At 43.4% G+C, this 20,703-nt stretch overlaps 1 protein-coding gene across 1 annotated transcript; it reads left to right on the forward strand.

The window, feature by feature from the left end:
* Window positions 1–7,133: 7,133 nt before the first annotated feature.
* DPPA4 (developmental pluripotency associated 4) lies at window positions 7,134–11,087 on the forward strand. The gene is made up of 5 exons (XM_037056824.1): window positions 7,134–7,254; window positions 8,763–8,923; window positions 9,017–9,067; window positions 9,297–9,573; window positions 10,882–11,087. Exons 1-5 carry the CDS (start codon window positions 7,134–7,136, stop codon window positions 11,085–11,087), a joined length of 816 nt encoding a protein of 271 aa, XP_036912719.1.
* Window positions 11,088–20,703: the final 9,616 nt, after the last annotated feature.

Here is a 20,703-nt window from a genome sequence, read left to right on the forward strand (position 1 = left end):
CATTGTTCCATGTATGGCTATGCTTCTAGCTCAGGAGGAAATAATTCTTATCATAAAAGGCACCCTATTTCAGAGCCCAGTAAAAGTTAAAGCAACAAGACAGTGAATTACACTGAACAAGAGTTAGTTAAGGCTTCCAGGCAAAAATTCTACACGCTGCAGAATTAAATTAAGCCTGCTTGTATCAGCTCTCTCGGCTAAGTTCCTTGGGATGTATGTTATCTATGTAAAAAAGCCTCAGGTACTCATGTTTTCTGTTTTCTGAGTCATTTGGACATCTGAGCTGGAAGGATAACAGGGGACGCCATTCACATCATCCCAGATCCCCTAGAGGTGGACTACACAGCCTGACATAGCAGACCTAGAGTAGACAATACTTGGAAGGAGACTAAATGAAGATTAAAACCTTCAATAAGGAGGCTAGAACAGTGGTGCAGGTGAGAAGACACATCCTGAACGAAGACATTCGCTGTAAGGATGAAGGCGAGGAATCGGTCGTGTGAAACGTTAGGAGGTAGAATTAGTAGGTCTCGATGGGTAACAAGTAGTTACTGAGGATTCTGACCTCACAAAGGAACTGCAGAATGTTCTCACATCTGATTTAAATCATTGTATTCTCCCTTCTTTACTTCAAAGTAGGTCATCCTCTGTAGTACAGAGCCAGATATTTCTCCATTTTCAAATAAAATTCGTTAAGGCCCACAGACTCACCAACGGCTCTTTCCCTCACTGACGTGCCAGCAACCAACCTGGGGGATCAACACTAATTCATCTCCGGGCAAGGCACCATCAGTTGGCTTGGTGAAGAACAAGCTTTGAGAAACATCAATATGGTATGATGAATCTCCTGGAGTACTGACATTCATTTTGGCTTCAAAAAGCATTTACAGCCCCAGCTGGTATGCTCAGTGGATTGAGTGCCAGCCTGCAAACTAAAGGGTTATAGGTTCAATTCCCAGTCAGGGCATATGCCTGGGTTGTGGGCCAGGTCTCCAGTAGGGGCACATGAGAGGCAACCACACATTGATGTTTCCCTCCCCATCTTTCTCCCCCTCTCTAAAAATAAATTTAAAAAATTTAAAAGCACTTACATACATCCTCAGTATCATATTAGACATAAACTAGGGACACAGGTTGTGGCCTTCAGGCGGATGTTCCAGAGAAAGATGAATGGAAATTGAAATAAAGTCCACAGAGCCCCTGGCAGCAGGGAGGGATTGGCAGCTTTGTTTTTTCTAATTAATTTACTGAGGGAATGCTTTTCTGCAACTTGTTAACTCCAAAGTGTCAGAATATAGGGAGACATGGAGGACCTAAGCCACCCCTTATGCTGGAACAAAGAAGGTATGCATCACCATCTTATACCTGACCAAGACAAGATCCCTATTATCAAAAGCAACTGAATGCCCTAGCTGGTATGGCTCAGTGGATTGAACACAGGCCTGTGAACCAGAGGATCACAGTTCGATTCCAAGTCACACCACAAGCCTGGGTTGCAGGCCAGTTCCCGGCAGAGGACACACGATAAATTGTGTGTTCTTGGCAGAGGGAAGCATACATTGGTATTTCTCTCCCTTTCTCCTTCCCTTCCCCTCTAAAGATAAATAAATAAAATATTTAAAAAATCTTATTAAAAATAAAAAAGAAGCAATTGAGATGTAGCTGCCTGATGCCCTGCCGGAGACCAGTGGAATCCTCATCGCCCCCAACCTCCTTCAAGCTTTTCCCAGAGACAAAGCCCATAAATCTCGTGGACTTTCTGTTCTGAATCAGCCACCCTGATGAGAGGACAATGTCTTGCAAACACCTATACCCAGAACACCTGGGGCAGAGGACCAGGGTGACCCACCCTCCTGGGGGTCCGCTACACACTCTTAAAAACCCTTCTACTTTCCCCTTGTTGCTGTCGTCTTCTTAGACTCGGCCTGCCTGATAGAAGTGTCCTGCCTCGAACAGAAGCCCTTCATTGGAACTTTTTGGCTCCCTGTCCTTTCTTAGCCACCTCGGCTACCCAACACAAAGTATTATCTTTTTTTTTTTAATGTATACTAAATTTTATATGCTGATGAGGACCAAGAGTTTTACCTTTTGGGATATTGATTTTTAAGCTGATAATTAAGAAACAAGACTCAGAAAGAGACTTTGACCCTCCTGGTTCCCTGCCCAAGAGATTCAGATAGAAAAACCTGCTTCGGGAAGTCTTCGTTTGCCTTAGGCTAGTTTGAATTTTAAGTATGATAAACAGGAGGGCTTCAGGCTTGGGTGTGTTAGCCAGATACACTGAGTGGCCCATCTTTCCGCCTCACCTCACAAGAATTTCACTGCTGTGTGTGTGTGTGTGTGTTCCACTCTTCCTCAACCACCTGTAAATCGCCCATTCTCACTTTTAAAGTCTAAATCCCCATCCCCGCCCCCCCGCCCCCCCCCGTTTTTTTCCTTTGTCCAAAATGACTTGACCCCAGTGTTGTCTCACTGTGCTTGGAATTTTCATGCCCGATGCGACTTTCCTTCGCGCATGTATTAAAGATTTGATTTTCAAGGAATAAAAAAAAGATGGGCTTGGTCACCCTCATTTGGAGGCGCCTACATAGAGCAGGCGCCAGTGTAGGGGAGGAGGGTGTGTAGTGCGGTGCAGCTGGGGTCCCTCGCCAGGAAGCTGGACTGCTGGGGGGGCTGGGCGGGTACCTTGGCGGGGAACCGGTCCGGGAGAAACCGCCCTTAATGGTGCTCGTGTCAATCGCCTGAAAGGCGCTTCGGGCACTGACCGCCAGGTATCTGGGCGAGGCTTAGAGATACCGGCTGTGGAGGGCGCGGGTGTCCGGCCTGGGTGGCGGGCCCCGTTTGGACTTGCGCTGGGAAAGGTAGCTGCACCAGAAGGATCTGCAAGGGTGTGGACCCAGATCTCCGCGAATCCCGGTGCCCGGAAGGTGCGGGACACCGCCTGAGGCTGTCCATTCCACTCTCCATACTCCAGGCCCCGTTTTGCGGGTGCCACCCGAACCAATGCCAAACGCCCCTTCCGTCCACTCCGAACACCTCCCCACCTCCCCTTGGCGCGTAAGGAAAGCGGAGCTCAGGGAAGTTTGGCGATCGGCCAAGGTCATCAGCTGAGTTGACTAGGACTAAACCGGGGGTTGTGTCCTCCCCTTCCTTCTTCATCTAATTAGTACTTTCTAACCCCCTGGGCTTCTTAGCAGCAGGTATCTCCTTGCTCACCTTCTCCTCCCTGCATAAAAAATGTGATTTTCTCCTGTTAATCTCTGTCTGCTAATTTGACTTTTAGCCCAGCCAGAAGAAATTTGGACCGTGGGAGGAAAAGCATAAGCATTTTTCATCCCTCACATATTTTAGTGATAACCCGAGGACACACAATTACTTTAACACTTTGCACTTTCAAGAAGATCAGGATCTGGAAACTTAATAGCCAAGTCACGCTTCTCTTGGAGCAATTAATTGGAAAGAGGCTGGGTAGTAGTAGTAGGGGGAAGGAAAAATGAGAGCATATTGGGATTTTTAGGGAATGTCATTGTTTGATACAAACATTTCACTCTCTATATATCATTGGGGCACATCTGTAGGGCATGAAGCTTATACAACTTTAGAGGTCCCTCTTTAAGAAAAAGTATAAAATAATGGCCCTTACAGGTGTGGCTTGGTAGGTTTGGGCATCGTGCTGCAAACCTAGAGGTCACCGGTTGATTCTCTGTCAGGGCACATGCCTGGGGTGGGGGCATGAGAGAGACGGCAGATCAGTGTATCTCTGGCACTTGGTTTTTCCCCCTCTTTCTCCAGCCCTAACCCCTCTCTAAAATAAATAAATAAAATCTTTTTAAAAATTAAAAAAATAAAAACTGTTATTGCTAGTCATTGACAGATGATGAGGTGTCATTAGTACAGAAGGGAAACTAGAGTTTTAACTGGCTGAGTAACTTGCTTAAGGAATAAACTGTTATGTAGTAAAAGAAAACATCTTTGCTTTCTTCAAGTCACCACCAGTCTGGCCCTGGACTTCTACCGTTTCTACANCAGCCCTAACCCCTCTCTAAAATAAATAAATAAAATCTTTTTAGAAATTAAAAAAATAAAAACTGTTATTGCTAGTCATTGACAGATGATGAGGTGTCATTAGTACAGAAGGGAAGCTAGAGTTTTAACTGGCTGAGTAACTTGCTTAAGGAATAAACTGTTATGTAGTAAAAGAAAACATCTTTGCTTTCTTCAAGTCACCACCAGTCTGGCCCTGGACTTCTACCGTTTCTACAAGTTCCAGCAGTAAATCCCTTTACACACCCAGTTCCGAATTCTCCAGCAGCTTTTATTTTTCCCTTGGAATTTTTCTGAAGTGTTCAACTTCCCAAATTCCCGAGCCACACCTTAGGTAATTCTGTTTAAAAGCGCATAGCTCTGGGTGTGTGTCTCAGTTGGTTGAAGGTGCGACACCAGAAGGTTGCAGGATCTGTTCTCCGCCTGAGCACATACTTACGTAAGTTTCGGGTTCTATCCCGGTATGGGGCACGTTTGGGGATGTAAGCAGTCAGTTTCTCTCTCGAATCAATGTCTTTGTTCTCTCTCTCCTCGCCACCACCTCTCTCCCTCCCTTTCAGTCTCTCTAAAAATCAATAAACATATCCTTGGGTGAGGACTAAAAAAAACACAAAAAGGGTCAGTAATGTTATTCATAGATTAATGTTATTCATACAGTAATGTTATTCATACAATAGTCCCCTCGTAAGTAAAAACGTACACACATTTAGCATTCCCAAATTGTGGGAGGAGGGCAGAAAGGAGGAGTGAAAAAGTGCCTTTGGATGCAGGAAGTGGGAGGAGACTTTTTAAAAAGCAATCTTGGGCCAGGGGTCACATCAGAAGTAAGAAGATTTTTTTTTTTTATCGCCGTCGCGTTCTGTTCTGAATATGGAAAATGTAAAAGGCAAGGTGAGTACATTTTAGTGGCTTTGTTTTCTGTCTTTGTGTGTCTCCTTCATCAGGAACACACTGGTTCTTTTGAGAATAAATAGTCCCTTGGGATTTTTCTCTTTACACTTGGTTTGTTTTCCTTAAAAGTACAGTTGTATTTATGACTGCAATCTGGTATATTGGAGTGAGGAAATAATATGAAACGGGTTACCTGTTTTGCTTTTGAGGAAATGCTTGATCTTGTCAGCAGAATCAATGGTCGGGGCTGGAAGGAAAGGCTAATGGGAAGAAAGGGGAAGTGAGGCAAAGACTTTTGGAAGAGGCACTTGACTGAGGCTGGGCCAGAAGCTAAAGGTGGAGAGGGGAAGAGCTTTATCCCCAACATGGGGCTTAAAAAAAAGGATACTACTTTTGCTCCTACCTTTTAAGTTCTTTTGGCTGGGCTAATCATCAAATTAATAGAGACAGATTAACAGGAGAAAATAAAGTTTTAATACATGTTCGTGGGGCATTCACCTGAGCCAAGGCAGTGGGACAACACTGACATCTTGGACGAAAGAAAAAAGGAAGGGAAGACGGAGTCTTAAATTTCAAAAGTAAGAATGGGGAATGTTCAGGTAGCTGAGTAAGAGCTGAACCTACATGGCAGGAAAATCCTTCCTTAGGGACTCAGAACCTGTGGGACATGGAAATATATCCAGCCAACAGACCCCTGACTGACCCCCTCAGGTTTATCATACTTAATTCAAATTAGGCTAAGGTGAACATCCTAACATCTCCTTCCTGAAGCAGGTTTCTGTCTGAATCTCTTGGGAAGGAAGAGGGGGAGGGTTAAAAGTCCTCGGAGTCTTGCTTCTTTAATAAATGGTTTAAGATCAATATCCCAAAACGGCAGCTTCAGGGTGGCAAAGGTTTGATTTCTTTTAGTAGAGAAGAATTGAACTCCTTTGCCAAAGAAACCTGACTGCTTTCAGGGTCCCTTCCTAGAACCCGGTTGTTTTCAACCTTTCAGTTTTAAGACTTTTCTGAGTCTCAAAAGTGCGTATTTTATGAGAGAGTTCTGCAAATGTAAAATTTGAATAAGAATGTTAAAATGCTATAGACTGTAAAAAAAAGTCACAAATGTTAATTTGTCCTGCACTCCCATCGTGATGGACAATGGAAAGAATTTAGCTGAGGGAGTCAGTTGACTTTTCATTTAATTTTGATCTGAAATGACTAGTTGTATGTCCTTTATAACCTCCAATCCTCAGCATTTAAAAAACAAAATAATAAATTGTCACCAGATTGTTGTGAGATTAAATGAAAGAAAATAAGGAATGTGTCGAACAATATTTACGAGAAGGTAGAGAGCCGTTAAATGTTAGTTTCTCCATATCACCATTGTCCTATTGTTTGCTTTGGTTCAAATAACCGGTAAGTACGGAGTGTATACCATGAAAGGGAAAGAAAGAATTGGAGGGAAAGCCCCATTCTGTGGGGCTTATAATCAAATGGTGTAACAGGTATTAATTAAATCTCAAGCAAACGTAAAGCTACAATTCACAAGCGATGGGAATGAGGAAATATATGTAGTAGGTTCGATTTGGTCTATAAAGACTAAAACTGATGCTAGATGAATTAACACTTGAAGTGAATTTCTAAAAGATGAAGATTTTAAAATATAAATAGAAGTGGGTGGGGGTGGGGCTGAGGGAAATCCCTAAATGCAAAAGGAACTGGACTGGAAAGGAAAGGAATGGAATGCTGTGACTGAATGGAACTTGGCAATGGAGAATGGTAGAAGGTGGAGTGCAAGATAAGAGGCTGGTAGATTGATTATCTTCTGTTTCCCTGCTAACAAGAAGCCATTGAATAGATGTACTACCCTGTGGGAAACATTTACTAGGAAGAGGTCAAGACTAAAGAAATGGGAATAAAAAATCTTTCAGGTGAGAGATGAAGATAATTTGAGTGATGTAAGGGCTTCCTCCAAAGCAGAGCATAGTTTCGTCTTACTATTTGCATTCGTATTTGCTGTCTTATAAATAAATCTGGGCATTCAGATGGTACCCTGAAAATACACATTGTCAGCAAAGTTCAGTAAGTGTCGGTGTTGTGGGTGTGGCTTACCTTAAATGTCGGTGATGTAATGTGGTGAGTCAGGCCTCAGAGGAATGACTGACTGGCTCTGCTGTCCCCAGTGTCAGTCCAGAAAGAAGTCAGGGGGGAAGAAAATGGCTTCCACCTTACAACCAGTAAAAGCTGAAGAGGAACATCAGACTGCTGGTGAATCAAGTACAGAAAGAACCTCAGGGAAGGAAACCAAACGGAAAAGGTCTATGAAAGATGACAAAGGTAAGAGGTCATCAAGTCCCTCAAATCCCATTTCTTAGGGGTTAAGAAGCCTGAAGAATTTTTTGTGGAGTAGAAAAGAGATTTTTGCCATCTATACCACAAGTGCTACACTTCCTTTGAAACTTTCTTTATGAGTCACCTGTTAATACTTTCTGTCTCCAAACTCCCACAATATATTTGGTTCTAATTATTTTACTTTCACCCTGACAAGGAGAAAATTCTTTTTTTTTTTTAATTTTATTTATTTGTCTTTAGAGGGGAAGGGAAGGAGAGAGGGAGAGAAACATCAATGTATGGTTGCCTTTCGTGTGTCCCCTGCTGGGAGCTGGCCTGCAGGGAACTGGCTTGCAACCCAGGCATGTGCCCTGACTGGGAATCGAACCGCAATCGTGTGGTTCGCAGGCCCGCGCTCAATCCACTGAGCTACACCAGCCAGGGCTTGCTCACATTCTTTCTGTATTTGTTGGACCTTGGATTAAATTCCTGGTGGTTTTTTCTTTACATCTGGGCTTTGTGACTCTGCACCTATCCCAGTCCTTAGGTCGCTTGTATATATACCCTTTCTTCCCCTCCCTACTATTTAAGTCTAAAAACACTCTACTTAAGTATAAAAACACTCCCAGGTCCTGCCCAGGGACCTGCCCAGATAGCTCAGTTGGTTAGAGCATTAACAGATAAGCCAAGGTTGCAGGTTTGGTCCCCAGTCAGGGCACATGCAATGAATAACAAATCGATGTGTTGTCGTTGTTGGTTTTCTCTCTCTCCCCCCCTCCCTTTCTCCCTATCTTAAAACAAAACAAAAAACTCATACATTTGTAAACTCCCAAGTTGTTGGACATGTATATCTTTTCCACCTCATAAAGCTCCTCCTGGTGGTTTGGACTTATTGTCCCAAGACCAAGAGTTTTGGCTATGGAAATTAAAATATTTGTTCTAACTCATGGCTTGGAGTTAAGGACCTCCGTGTGCGATGGTGCAGGGATGGACGAATGTAAGTTTGAAATCACATTCGTGAAAGTCCACTTCCTTTTTTCAAAAGCGAGGATAATACCGATTGGGCCGAGTCAAGAGTGGGGTGGAAAGTTGGTTGTAATTTCATGGAATAATGAGGTAAAATCCCTAAATTATACCTGCCTAGTAATGTGAAATCTGTGCCCTACAAGACTCTGAATGCTGAGTGTGAGGTGCAGCAGGAGACTTATATGCGACGAGAACAGTGCTGCCCCGATGGGGTGGGCTGGCAGAGCACTGCAGACTGGTTCTTCTATTTCGTGAGAGATCAAGGCATTGCCGAGTATTTGTGATCTCAGGACTAAAACTTTTATCATTCCCCTGGATTGGAAAGGTCTAGGCAACAACCTCCTTGAAATCTGGGTGAAGGGGCTCATAAGTCTTTTAACTGTACAATGGGGACTGTACTGCGATGACTAAAAAGTGATTGTACTTCTGACATTTTAAAAGGTTACACAAAAGTTAATTATTACTAATCTTATCCTGTTCTCCTTAAGCTTCCTGTTCACAAGAGATGGCACAAGGCAAAGAGAAAGTCAGAATTCGGAAGAAGATACCAATCCCTCCGTTGCCCGCTAAATTGCCACCAGTTGAACTGCTTCATCGAGACATCGTGAGGGCTTGGTGCCAGCAGTTAAAGCTGAGCACCAAGGGCTTGGTGAGAGGCCGGAGTGGTGGACATGTTGGGGGAGGAAGGGTAACAACCTTCCTTTAATCATTAACGCTCATTAACTCATTTTTCTCACCTTAGAAAGTGGAAGCATACAAGAGGCTGTGTGACTATGCTTATCCTGATCAAAAGGTAAGTAATTTATAGGAAATTTGGCCCAGTGGAAGTTGTCGTTCTCATCCTCATTCCCTACTTTAACATGAACAAGTGAGTAAAGGGATTGTCCTCGCCCCTCCTTCCCTCTCCGCTCCTTCTAAAGGCACAGCATCCCCAGTCCTCGTTTTTTACCAGTTCTTCAAAAAGTAATAAAAATGAGGCTGCACTTCTGATAGCACTTCCATCTTTTCAACTCTGTTTGTAGTACATTCCTGTCTCCTCAAAAGAGGCCAGGGTGTTGACCGAATCGAAAAGGAAATTGAAGATGGAAAAGGAGGGAATGACTCTGGACAGCTTTGGTCTTCCTGAAGGGACTGCCTCCCCTGAGGAGGTGGTGCCTGGAGGGGCGACTGCTCTCCTGGAGAGAATGGACAGTGTGGTCGTGACAACCTCCACGCCAGAAGCTGTGTTTGCCTCCTGGACTAGAATTGCGGCCAGTGCTGGGCAGATGGAGGCATCGCAGCCAGCACAAGAGGCCTCTGGTAAGCCCAATATCAAAAGCTGGTTCTGGGTCAGATGAGTAAATAGAGTTAATTGATATTCATCTCTGATAAACTCTGGGGTATATTAAAATTACCTGAAGGACTGGTGCTTCCCGCCTCCTCGCCCCACACTGTCCAACACCAGCTTAACTTCTGATTCAGGTCTGAGATTAGGCCTGAGAATGTGAAATTCTAACAATTTTCCAGACCCAGCTGATGATACTAGCCAGGGGACCACCACACTTTGAGAAACCACTGCTCTAACTTGCTGGTGTCATCACAAAGGGATAACAATCTGTTTGGATTCATTTCTTTCCTCTTCTGTAAGGAAATTAGTAAGGGCAGGCTCTAAAATCAACTGCCTGACCTTAAGCCCTGGATCTTCTAACGTCTTTTAAGTGAGTGACATTAACAGACTATTTAAACCAGTTTCTTCACTGAGAAATAGGTTAATCATACTTATAATGCCTATGTAAGAATTACAGAAGACCACTGTGATACCATTAAGCAAAACCATAAACTGGTGATCTCAATAAACTGCCTGTTAAAGAGTTGACACCCCTGAATCTATTCCATGAAGGCTATTCCAGACCAATCTGGTTTAGTCTTTCTATTAAAGGGTACCTGAATCGGTAGGTAATCCACACACACACCTGTCTGACATAAAAAATTGTTTTCAGGTGAATGCAAATAAACAAACTCAGAGAAAAACTTTTCCTTTTCTGCCTAGAGGCAGAATGTAAATTCTTGTGTTGGTGACACTCATAGACTGAGAGATGGTACCAGGGGCCTCTGCAAGCACCATGGCTCGTGTGGGTCAGTGGTTTGAGTGCCACCCTATGAACTCCAAAGAGTTACCAGTTCCATTCCCAGTCAGGGCACATGTCTGGGTTGTAGTCCAGGTACCTGATAGAGGGAGCGTGAGAGGCAACCACACACTGATGTTTCTCTCCCTCTCTCCCTCCCTTCCCCTTTATCCAAAAATAAAGAAAATCTTTTAGAAGTGGAAAAAAAAATAGTCCCAGCTGAACGCCTGAGATGGGTAGAGGTAGAGATTTGCCTCCCCTACACCACCATCTACCCACTTGCACCTATACCACTTACAACTAGTTTTTCTCTCCTTTTATAGTAGTAACAGGAACTGCCTTGCATTGTTTTCAAAAAGGAACTCATGAGAGCAGGTTAAATTAGAATTCTAAGGTTTGTATCTCAAGAGCTAACACCTGAGAAAGAATCAGACTGTGTTGCAATTTCTAACATGATAATTTGGTTTTGCTCTGTTCACACTTACCTGTCTTCCCTCCCCAGGTGTCAGATGGTGTGTGGTCCATGGACGAAGTCTCCCTGTAGACTCAGACTCAGAAGGCTGGGTTAAGCTACAGTTTTATGCTGGGCAAGCCTGGGTTCCTGAAAAACCAGGGAAAGTGTGCTCACTCTTCTTGCTCCCGTCCTGCAACTTCCCGCCCTCGAACCTGGAGGACAATATGTTGTGCCCCAGATGTGTTCATAGGTAATTACTTAGTGCTGTTCCACGAACAAAAAGTGTGTGCCTGGATTTTAGTCGAGGGAGAGGGCGGTGCATGTTTATGTTAATTAGCCCTGTTTTCAATCATAAATTATCAGTAAAGAGTTTCAAGGAAATTAGTACCCATTAGTGTACTCCTAGGAAAAAGAGCATTTTTGTCCACTTGGAGACCCATAATTCTCGAGAAGCAAACCTTTATAATTGCTATATTCTAAGTACGAGCTCTGCACAGAAATAATGACTAGCAAAAAAAAAAATCCTTCAAGTAGTATCTACTGTCTAATGTGGATGACTCATTTGTAAACAGCAGTCATACTATGTGTTGACTGGTATCACAAAGATTTCTTAACGAAAGGGGAGAACTGACTAGATGGGAAGGAGAAGGGGTAAGGTCATTTGCCAGCACAGTGACCAGAGCCAATCCTGTGAAAGAACTGAGGACAACAGAAATTGCAAGCAGTTTAGTGGGACAGGATATGGTTGGAAATAAACCTGTTTTCTCATAAAATGGGCATCATAATGCCTATCTAAGGATATTGTGAAAATTAAATGAGTAAACAAAAAACCTACATCTGCAAACAATTTCTAGTAGTTGAAGGCCAGTCAAGGGTCAAGTCAGGCAGCTCATCCCAGGTGGTGGGTCTCTAATAGGTTTTAAACAAGTCAATGGACTGAGGCTTACATTGCTGAGGAGGGAAGGGCATAAGATTTGTTAGAGAAATACAGTTTTTCATGTTTAATGGGTCTGGCAACTTCTAGAGATGCCTCCTTAACACGGGGAGGAGAGAAGTAGAGGCTGCAATTGTAGGTGTTTTCGGAAAGTACAAATGGAGAAGTGGCTCAGTAGGATGCTTAAAGGAAATTTTCATTATGGAAAGGGAAAATGGGCAGAAAAGTGTCCCCCTGAATAGAGGAACTTGGTGCAGCCCAGTCTTGGTTTCTGGGGATTCCATTCTTCCACCCATAGCCGAAAGAAAGCATCCCGGGTTCCACTTCTAGCTTTCCCACCACCCCTTTGGTGTCCGTGGTTACTGAATACCACGGCTGGTGAAAGATAGCACTCTAAAGTGGGTGGGCCCCTCAGGCCACACTCCCCCTCCACCAATCTGGGACTGCCCTGAGCCCCCTGGCACAGGGAGTTTACGCTTATCTTTTTCCCTTTTGGCTGTCCTGCTTTCTGCCACAATTCTCTGCCAAGCAAGTTAAATACAATTGAGGTCACTTTGAATAGCTCTTGAATGACACCCTGGGGCCATTGAGAAAATGGTAAGAGTCACTTGGGGACCTCTCCTGCCTATGGCTGCACAGAGCAGGGACATGTTAGAGGCATAACCTGGCTGAAAACAGCATTCCGAGAGGACTCGGGCACATCATTCCACCCACTATCCCACAGTTTGGGGGCAATTTTATTGTCGTTCCAGCAGTGGGTTTCTTGTTATTTCTCATTTGATTTTTAAAAGATGACGATCATTTCATTTGCTTTATAGGAACAAGGTGTTAATGAAAAGCCTCCAGTGAGATTATAATGCTGAGAAAAAAAAAGAGTACAGCTATGATTATAATTAGTGGTAGAAAGGTGACCATGACGAACTCCGTGGTGCCACTGACTCTGAACTCCAGGCTGCTTGGACATCCTCCACACTTTTTTAAACTGGAAAACCCTTTTGCAAATTATCATTCATCACGGTGAATAAGATAAAAGTCCCACCATCAAACGATTATCCTGATTCAGAAGTGAATGCAGCAGCTCCTTCGTGGCGGGAACCTGGGTGAACATCGGGTGGAGAGTGAAGACACAGGAGTGCTCCCACGCTGGGTTCCTGCCCTGGGACTCTGGCTCCCCTAGGGAGCCGCTGCCTTCTAAGGGGAATAACTGCAAACTGCTGACTATCTTATGCCAAAGGAAAAACTGTTCTTTTCTTAGTCATAAATACATAATATGTCTTAAATATGTGTAAGAAATGTATTGTGTTCAGGAAGTTTTGTCATGTACGAATTATTGTTAGTGCTCTTAACATAGTAGAAATAAGCCATAAGGCATGATTATTAGTAGTCATTTTCTCAGTGTAATAAATAATACTGTATTCTTTACTGTTGCATGTATACTTTGAATTTTTTTCTATTTTAACTTTCCCTTTTTTCATTGCGTTGCTCAAGTTTCTATTTTATTACCTTACTCTTTTCCCTTTATTAATTTGGGGATTTTTAGTTTGCTTTCCAATTCTACTTATCTTGTTCCTAGCACACTAAGCTTAAGATTTCTCTCTATATAAAATAAGTCCTATTCTACCATTAAGGTTGTTTATTTACCCCTCCTTACTGCCCCAGCAAAATAAAATCCCTAAAGTCACATTTCCCAACTCTTCCCAAAATTACTCTGAAGTTTTAACTGCCTTAACTCTATACCTCTTTCACTGTCTCTGTCCCATGCTCTCCAAATATTTCAAGAAAAGGAATTCCATGACAAAGGGGCCCCGTGGTATGGTTTTGATAGGGGGAGCCCAGAGAAAAGCCATTTTTTCCCATCTGGAAACAATAAAGTTAACAGCCACAGACATAGGTCTGTGCCCACAGCACATGTGTGGTGTGTTTGTGTGCAAGGTGTGAGGTGCAACAGGAATGTGATAGAAGAAACCTCGGGCTAGCCCTCCAAATTGTCCCTGACTCCCAGGGGGCACAAGACTCCCAAGAGTTGGTGCTGAAGTAACACCTTTGGAGTGGGAGGTCCTGGTAACACATTGCTGACCCAGGCAAAAGAATCTGCAAGTAGAAAGTCTGAACTCATTGACAGGAAGCAAGAGTGGAAGTGGCCACATCTTCAAAGACCCCCAGGCCTAAGGTAGGGAGGAAAAAGGAGATGGGAAAATTTTTAAAATACTAGTTCACTGAATTGAAGTTATAAATTTCTGCATTTGGCAAGATGAGGCATAGAGACAAAAACTGGTTACGTCCATCTTAGCCAAGTATTCAAACATCACCAGGCATGGAATAAACAGCAGTGTGGTTTCTGATGGGATGCAATGTATAACTGATAATATTCCTGACAAAAAGATCTAACAGGAATCTACTCACAAGAAAACAATCCTGATTATATCTGTTGTCTCGTAATTAAATGAACTTACTTGTTTTGTGTAGCAATTACTTAGGAGTATCTATATAATAAAAATCCATAGAGCTATGCCCCTAAGATGTGTATAGGTTACTGTTTGTAAGTTAGATTTACTTTTTAAAAGACTCCCAGGTGAGCCCTGGCTGGTGTGGCTCAGTGGACTGATTGCCAGCCTGTGAACCAAAAGTTTCAATTTCCAGGCAGGGTACATGCCTGGGTTGCAGGCCAGGTCCCCATCTAGGAGCATGAGAAAGGTAACTGATTGATGTTTCTCACATTCTTCCTCCCTTTCCCTCTCTAAAAATAAGTAAATAAAATCTTTTAAAGACATGCTTTTAAATGAATAAAAGCATCCATCCTGGTTTCAGTGACATAGTTCTGGTTAAAAGGATGTTTTTGTAATATTTGGGAACATTCGAATATATACTATAGCAATGTTAAATGTCTTGGTTGTGGTAAATTGTGATTATAAAGGATTTCATATGTATACATAATCTCTAACATTGTTTTATGATTATTGAGTTATAAATGTATACATGCACAAAATATACAAAGAATATTGCATTATCCATTGACATTGATTAATGAGGTACAGAATACATAGGTGTTATACCAACTTTTACCTTTGAAATTTTTTAAATAAAATAATTGCATATATGAAAAGATTCTTTTGAAATACAAGTCAGATCGTGACACTGCTTAGAACCTGCATGTGGATCTCATTTCATTGAAAGGAAAAACCAAAGTCCATGTAATGCAATGACCTAAGTCTCCTTGAGGGAAGCCTCCTTGAAGTCAGGTCCCCTAGCTCGTGTTCCCTCACCTCTGACCTCTTCTCCAGCACCCTGCTTTTCTTGTTCCTTGATCATGTTTAACATTGCTCCCAAGGGTGGAATGCTCTTTCCCCAGATAGGGCAAACTTCACTTTTATTTTTATTTTAAGATTTTATTTATTTATTTATTTTTAGAGGGGAAGGAGAGAGGGAGAGAAACATCAATGTATGGTTGCCTTTTGTTCATCCCTTGCTGGTAGTTAGCCTGCAAGTAACCGGTTTGCAACCCAGGCATGTGCCCTGACTGGGAATTGAACCGTGATCATCTGGTTCGCAGGCCCGCGCTCAATCCACTGAGCCAGGGCCCTTATTTTTATTTTATAGAGAGGGAAAGAAACCCGATCCTCTCACACTCAGGGACCTGGCCCACAACCAAGCATGTGCCCTGACCAGGAATCAACCGGCAACGCCTTAGATCACAAGCTGGAGCTCAATCTACTGAGCCACACCAGCAGGGCCAGTAAACTTCCTTACTTTTAAGTCTTTCCTCAAATCTCACTTTTTCAAAAAGGTGACCCCCCCCCATTTAAAATCACAAGCTATTTCTCAACCCCTCCACACCACTTATCCCTCTCTTCAGCTTTCTAGATGAATGATGAGTGAAAATGGATTGCAAGTTACTTAGGAATCAATATTTAGAAAATTGATCTTTGGATCTTTGTCCTCTCTAGTGTGTTACTGCATGATTAATATAACACAGCTACACTCTGATGCAATGACCTGACCTGTGAGTGGGGGGCTACAAAGCAAACAAGAGGGCAGGAATGGATGTTGGGTGAAATGTTAACACGACCTGCAAACATTAAGGGAGTAAGAAGTCTAAGACCTAGGTTTCAGGACCAGTTGTGCTTTTAGTTCCTGGATGACTTTGGAGTATCTCTTGCCTACATGGCAATGATCAGAATATTTATGTCATGGGATTGAAAGAATTAATGAGAATATATGCAACACACTTAACACATTGAAGGTCTATGCAAATGTTGATTATGACTATTGTATTAAATGTTTCTTAGCTATTTTTTATTGATTGATTTTACAGAGAAAGAGAGGAAGGGAGAAAGAGAAAACCATTGATTTGTTGTTCTACTTATTTATTCATGTATTGGTTGCTCCTTGTATCTGCCCTGACTGGAGATTAAACTCGCAACCTTGGAGTATCCAGACGACTCTCTAACCAACTGACCAATCCAGTCAAGGCCTAGCTTCTATTCTTCAGTGTTAAGTTCCCCCAAAGAAAATGCTTCCCTGACTTACCAGCCTGCTTCCCATCGCTAGGCTATTTTGAGAAATTTGCATAGCTAGTGCCAACAACAGAATTTGAGTATTGCTAGCAAAGTTAGTAAGTTAGGAATTTGTGCTGCTCAGAACAATGGTGAGAATGTGAGTTCTTTGATTAACTCATATTTTGCCCTTATTCTCTGCAGAAAATATAATTTGAGAGACTATAAGCAGGCATTTTTTAAAAAGCCACTTGTTGGGAAAGCAGCAATGATATAAGTCATAATTCTTTCACTGAATCATTTTGCCTAATTTTAGTTTAAAGCAAAGTCAGAAGGCAGAAGGATAGAGAAGAGGGTGTTATTCTTCATATATTACTCCCTTCACACCCTGGTCTGCTCTTGCCCCTGACATGGAGATAAAAACATTTATTTAAAAAAATGATAATAGTGTCCCACTTCTGGACACGATCTAAAGACCCATTTGCAGAATATGCTCACTTCAGCAGAAGTGGTCCAGAAATTATATTCAAGAAGAGTCTTGATACTGGTCAGTTCAGAAGGCCCACACAGACCTAAAAGAAGGAAGAAGATTGAAGAAGCCTCTACCCCTCACATGGTTAAAAGATTTTTTTGTGTGTATTCTTATCAGAATGGGTTTTTTAAATATATTTTATTGATTATGCCATTACAGTTGTCCCATTTCCCCACCTTCATTCCCCTCCACCCTGCACACCCCCTCCCACCCATTCCCCCCCTTTAGTTCATGTCCATGTGTCACAAGTTTTTTAGCTTCTACATTTCCCATATTATCCTTGCCCTCCCCCCTATTTTCTCTCCACCGTCTATGCTATTTATTCTCTATACCTTCTCCCCCCTTCTCCTCCTCCCACTCCCCTGTTGCTAACCCTCCATGTCATCTCCATTTCTATGGCTCCACTCCTAATCTAGCTGTCTGCTTAGTTTGCTTTTGTTTTAGGTGAGGTTGTTAATAACTGAGTTTGCTGTCCTTTCACTGTTCATATTTTTTATCTTCTTTTTCTTAGATAAGTCCCTTTAACATTTCATATAATAAGGGCGTGGTGGTGATGAACTCCTTGAACTTGACATTATCTGAGAAGCACTTTACCTACCCTTTCATTCTAAATGAAAGCTTTGCTGGATACAGCAATCTTGGATATAGGTCCTTGTCTATCATGACTTGGAATACTTCTTTCAAGCCCCTTCTTCCCTATAAGGTCTCTTTTGAGAAATCAGCTGAGAGTCTGATGGGAACTCCTTTGTAAGTAACTGTCTCCTTTACTCTTGCTGCTTTAAAAATTCTCTCCTTATCATTCATCTTGGGTAGTGTAATTATGATGTGCGTTGGTGTGTTCCTCCTTGGGTCCACCTTCTTTGAGACTCTGAGCTTCCTGGATTTCCTGAAAGTCCCTTTCCTTTGCCAGATTGGGGAAGTTCTCCTTTATTATTTGTTCAAATAAGTTTTCCACTTGTTATTCTTCCTCTTCTGGTATCCCTATAATTCGAATGTTGGAACATTTAAAGACATCCTGGAAGTTCCTAAGCCTCTCCTCATTTTTTTTTAATTCTTTTCTTCATTCTTTTCTATTTGTTCATTTCTTTCTTCCTTCTGGTCCACTTCATTGATTTTAGTCCCAGATTTGTTTCCATCCCTATTTGTTCCCTGTGCGTTTTCCTTTATTTCCTATAATTAGTGCAGCCTTCATTTTTTTGTCTAATTTGCAACTAAATTCAACCAGTTCAGTGAGCATCCTGATCACCAGTGTTTTGAACTGTGCATCTGATAGGTTAGCTATCTCTTGGTCACTTAGAAGTATTGGCTCTGGGGCTTTGAGCTGTTCTGCTTGAGCCATATGTTTTGGTCAGGTCACACCTATTATGTATGAGGGCAGAGGCTCAGGTGTTCACCAGGGCCAGTCGACCCAGTCACTGGGTTGTGACTGGGGCTGGGGTCAGAAAGGGAGCAATGGCTCTTGTTCTGCTCTCTCTCAGATTTTGATCCCCTCTGCCACTTCCCATGAGCAAATTGGCCCCTTCTGGTGCTGGTTCCCCGGTGGGTGGGCTTGAGTTCATTCTAGGACCCTGTGGGTCTCTCCAATGAACTCTCCTGTGAGGCTGGGAGCCTCTCTGGGGACTTCAACCCCCGAAAGTGTTTTCTTTTTTTAAAATTTTTTAAAAATATATTTTATTGATTATGCCATTGCAGTTGTCCCATTTCCCCCCTTCACTCCCCTCCACCCTGCACACCCCTCCCCCACCATTCCCCCCTTTCGTTCATGTCCATGTGTCATAAGTTCTTTAGATTCTGTATTTCCCATAGTATTCCTGCCCTCCCCCTTATCTATTTTCTACCTACTGTCTATGCTACTTATTCTCTGTACCTTCTTCCCCCTTCTCCTCCTCCCACTCCCCTGTTGCTAACCCTCCCTGTGATCTAGATTTCTATGGCTCTGCTCCTGATCTAGCTGTCCTCTTGGTTTGCTTTTGTTTTAGGTGTAGAAGTTAGTAACTGTGAGTTTGCTGTCCTTCCACTGGTCATATTTTTTATCTTCTTTTTCTTAGATAAGTTTCTTTAACATTTCATATAATAAGGGCTTGGTAATGATGAACTCCTTGAATTTGACCTTATCTGAGAAACACTTTATCTGCCCTTCCATTCTAAATGAAAGCTTTGCTGGATAAAGCAATCTTGGATGTAGGTCTTTGGATTTCATGACTTGAAATACTTCTTTTCATCCCCTACTTGCCTGCAAGGTTTCTTTTGAGAACTCAGCTGACAGTCTGATGGGTACTCCTTTGTAGGTGACTGTCCCCTTCTCTCTTGCTGCTTCTAGGATTCTCTTCTTCATTTTAATCTTGGCTAATGTAATCATGATGTGCCTTGGTGTGTTCCTTCTTGGGTCCAACTTCTTTGGGACTCTCTCAGCTTCCTGGATTTCCTGGAAGTCTATTTCCTTTGCCAGACTGGGGAAGTTCTCCTTTATTATTTGTTCAAATAAGTTTTCCACTCGTGGCTGTGTCTTTCCCCCTTCTGGTACCCCTATAATCTGGATGTTGGAACATTTAAAGATGTCCTGGAGGTTCCTAAGCCTCTCCTCATTTTTTTGAATTCTCATTTCTTCATTCTTTTCTGGTTGGATGTTTTGTTCTTCCTCGTGGTCCATTCCATTGATTTGAGTCCCGGTTTCCTTTCCATCGCTATTGGTTTCCTGTGCATTTCCCTTCATTTCAATTAGTTTACCCTTCATGTGTTCCTCTAATTTGTGACTATAATCAACCAGTTCTGTGAGCATCCTGATAAACAGTTTCTTGAACTGTGCTTCTGAGAGGCTGGCAATCTCTTGGTTGCTTAGAGTTATCAGCCCTGGGACTTTGAGTTCCTCTTGCGCCATCTTTTGGGCTGTTCGTGCCTGTTCCGTAGCAGGATCGGAGCCCTAAAGTGTTCACTAGAGCAGGGCAACTCAGTCGCTGGGTTGTGACGCTATATGTGGGGGCAGGTCAAAGAGGAGCAATGGCGTCCCGTCTGCCGCCTCCCACCGCCGATGCCACAGGTGCTGCAGCTTCCACCGGCACCGGGGCCCGCACATTTCGTCCCACTGCACACAAGTGTGCCACCGCCATTAGCCCTCCACTGGGTTCACCTCCTGGGGCCTGCACTGTCCGTCTCACTGTGCGCGAATGTGCGACCGCGGTCAGTCTGCCCCACACCCTGACTGCGTCCGGGCTGCCTGTACGCCTGGGTTGGGGGATCTTTCCTTCCGGACCCTGCTCCACTGCTGGCTCCACCTCTCTTACCGTCCTGGTCGAATGGTTTGTTGTTGTCAGACTTCCGTATAATTCAATTTTCTGGTCTTTGGCTGTGTCTTTTTTCTCCAAACCTTTGTTGTATTCAAACTTGGTTGTGGGAGAAGGCACAGTGTTTCCACCTATGCCTCCATCTTGGCGGAAGTCCCGAACTGGGCCCTTCTGGTGCTGGTTCCTGGGTGTGTGGGCCTGTGCATCCTCCAGGACCCTGTGGGTCTCTCCAAGGAACTCTCTGTGAGCCTAGGAGCCTCTCCCGGCACCTTGACCCCGAAAGTCTTTCCAGTTGGTGCTTTTACGCTCTAATTCCCGTCGCTGGGGCCATAGCTTGAGCAGTCTGTCTCACTGTTTGCTCCTTCACTTGGTTTATCTGCACACAAATGTGACTGCTGTCCGCCAGCCACCCTGCGCCCTCACTGGGTCTGCCCGTCGCCACCCCACACCTGGGATCCGCCAACCGCCGCCACTGCTGCAGCTGCCGCCGCTGTGGCCACCGCCGGACCGCCTATGGTCCTGGGTCGGTCCGACCGAACGATGTTTTCTGCTCAGCCCCACTCCACCCCTCTTACCTGTCTGGCTGAATAGTTCGGTGTTGTCAGACTTCCATACAGTTCAATTTTCTGT

Source organism: Sturnira hondurensis, unplaced genomic scaffold, assembly GCF_014824575.4.
Source record: "Sturnira hondurensis isolate 20B ecotype Veracruz unplaced genomic scaffold, ASM1482457v3 Scaffold0000880, whole genome shotgun sequence".
NCBI lineage: Eukaryota > Metazoa > Chordata > Mammalia > Chiroptera > Phyllostomidae > Sturnira > Sturnira hondurensis.

Coding starts and splice junctions, on each gene's coding strand:
- DPPA4 (XM_037056824.1), top strand. CDS start 7,134: ATGGCTTCCACCTTACAACCAGTAAAAGCTGAAGAGGAACATCAGACT. Junction 7,255..8,762: donor GTCTATGAAAGATGACAAAG/GTAAGAGGTCAT, acceptor GTTCTCCTTAAG/CTTCCTGTTCACAAGAGATG. Junction 8,924..9,016: donor AGCTGAGCACCAAGGGCTTG/GTGAGAGGCCGG, acceptor TTCTCACCTTAG/AAAGTGGAAGCATACAAGAG.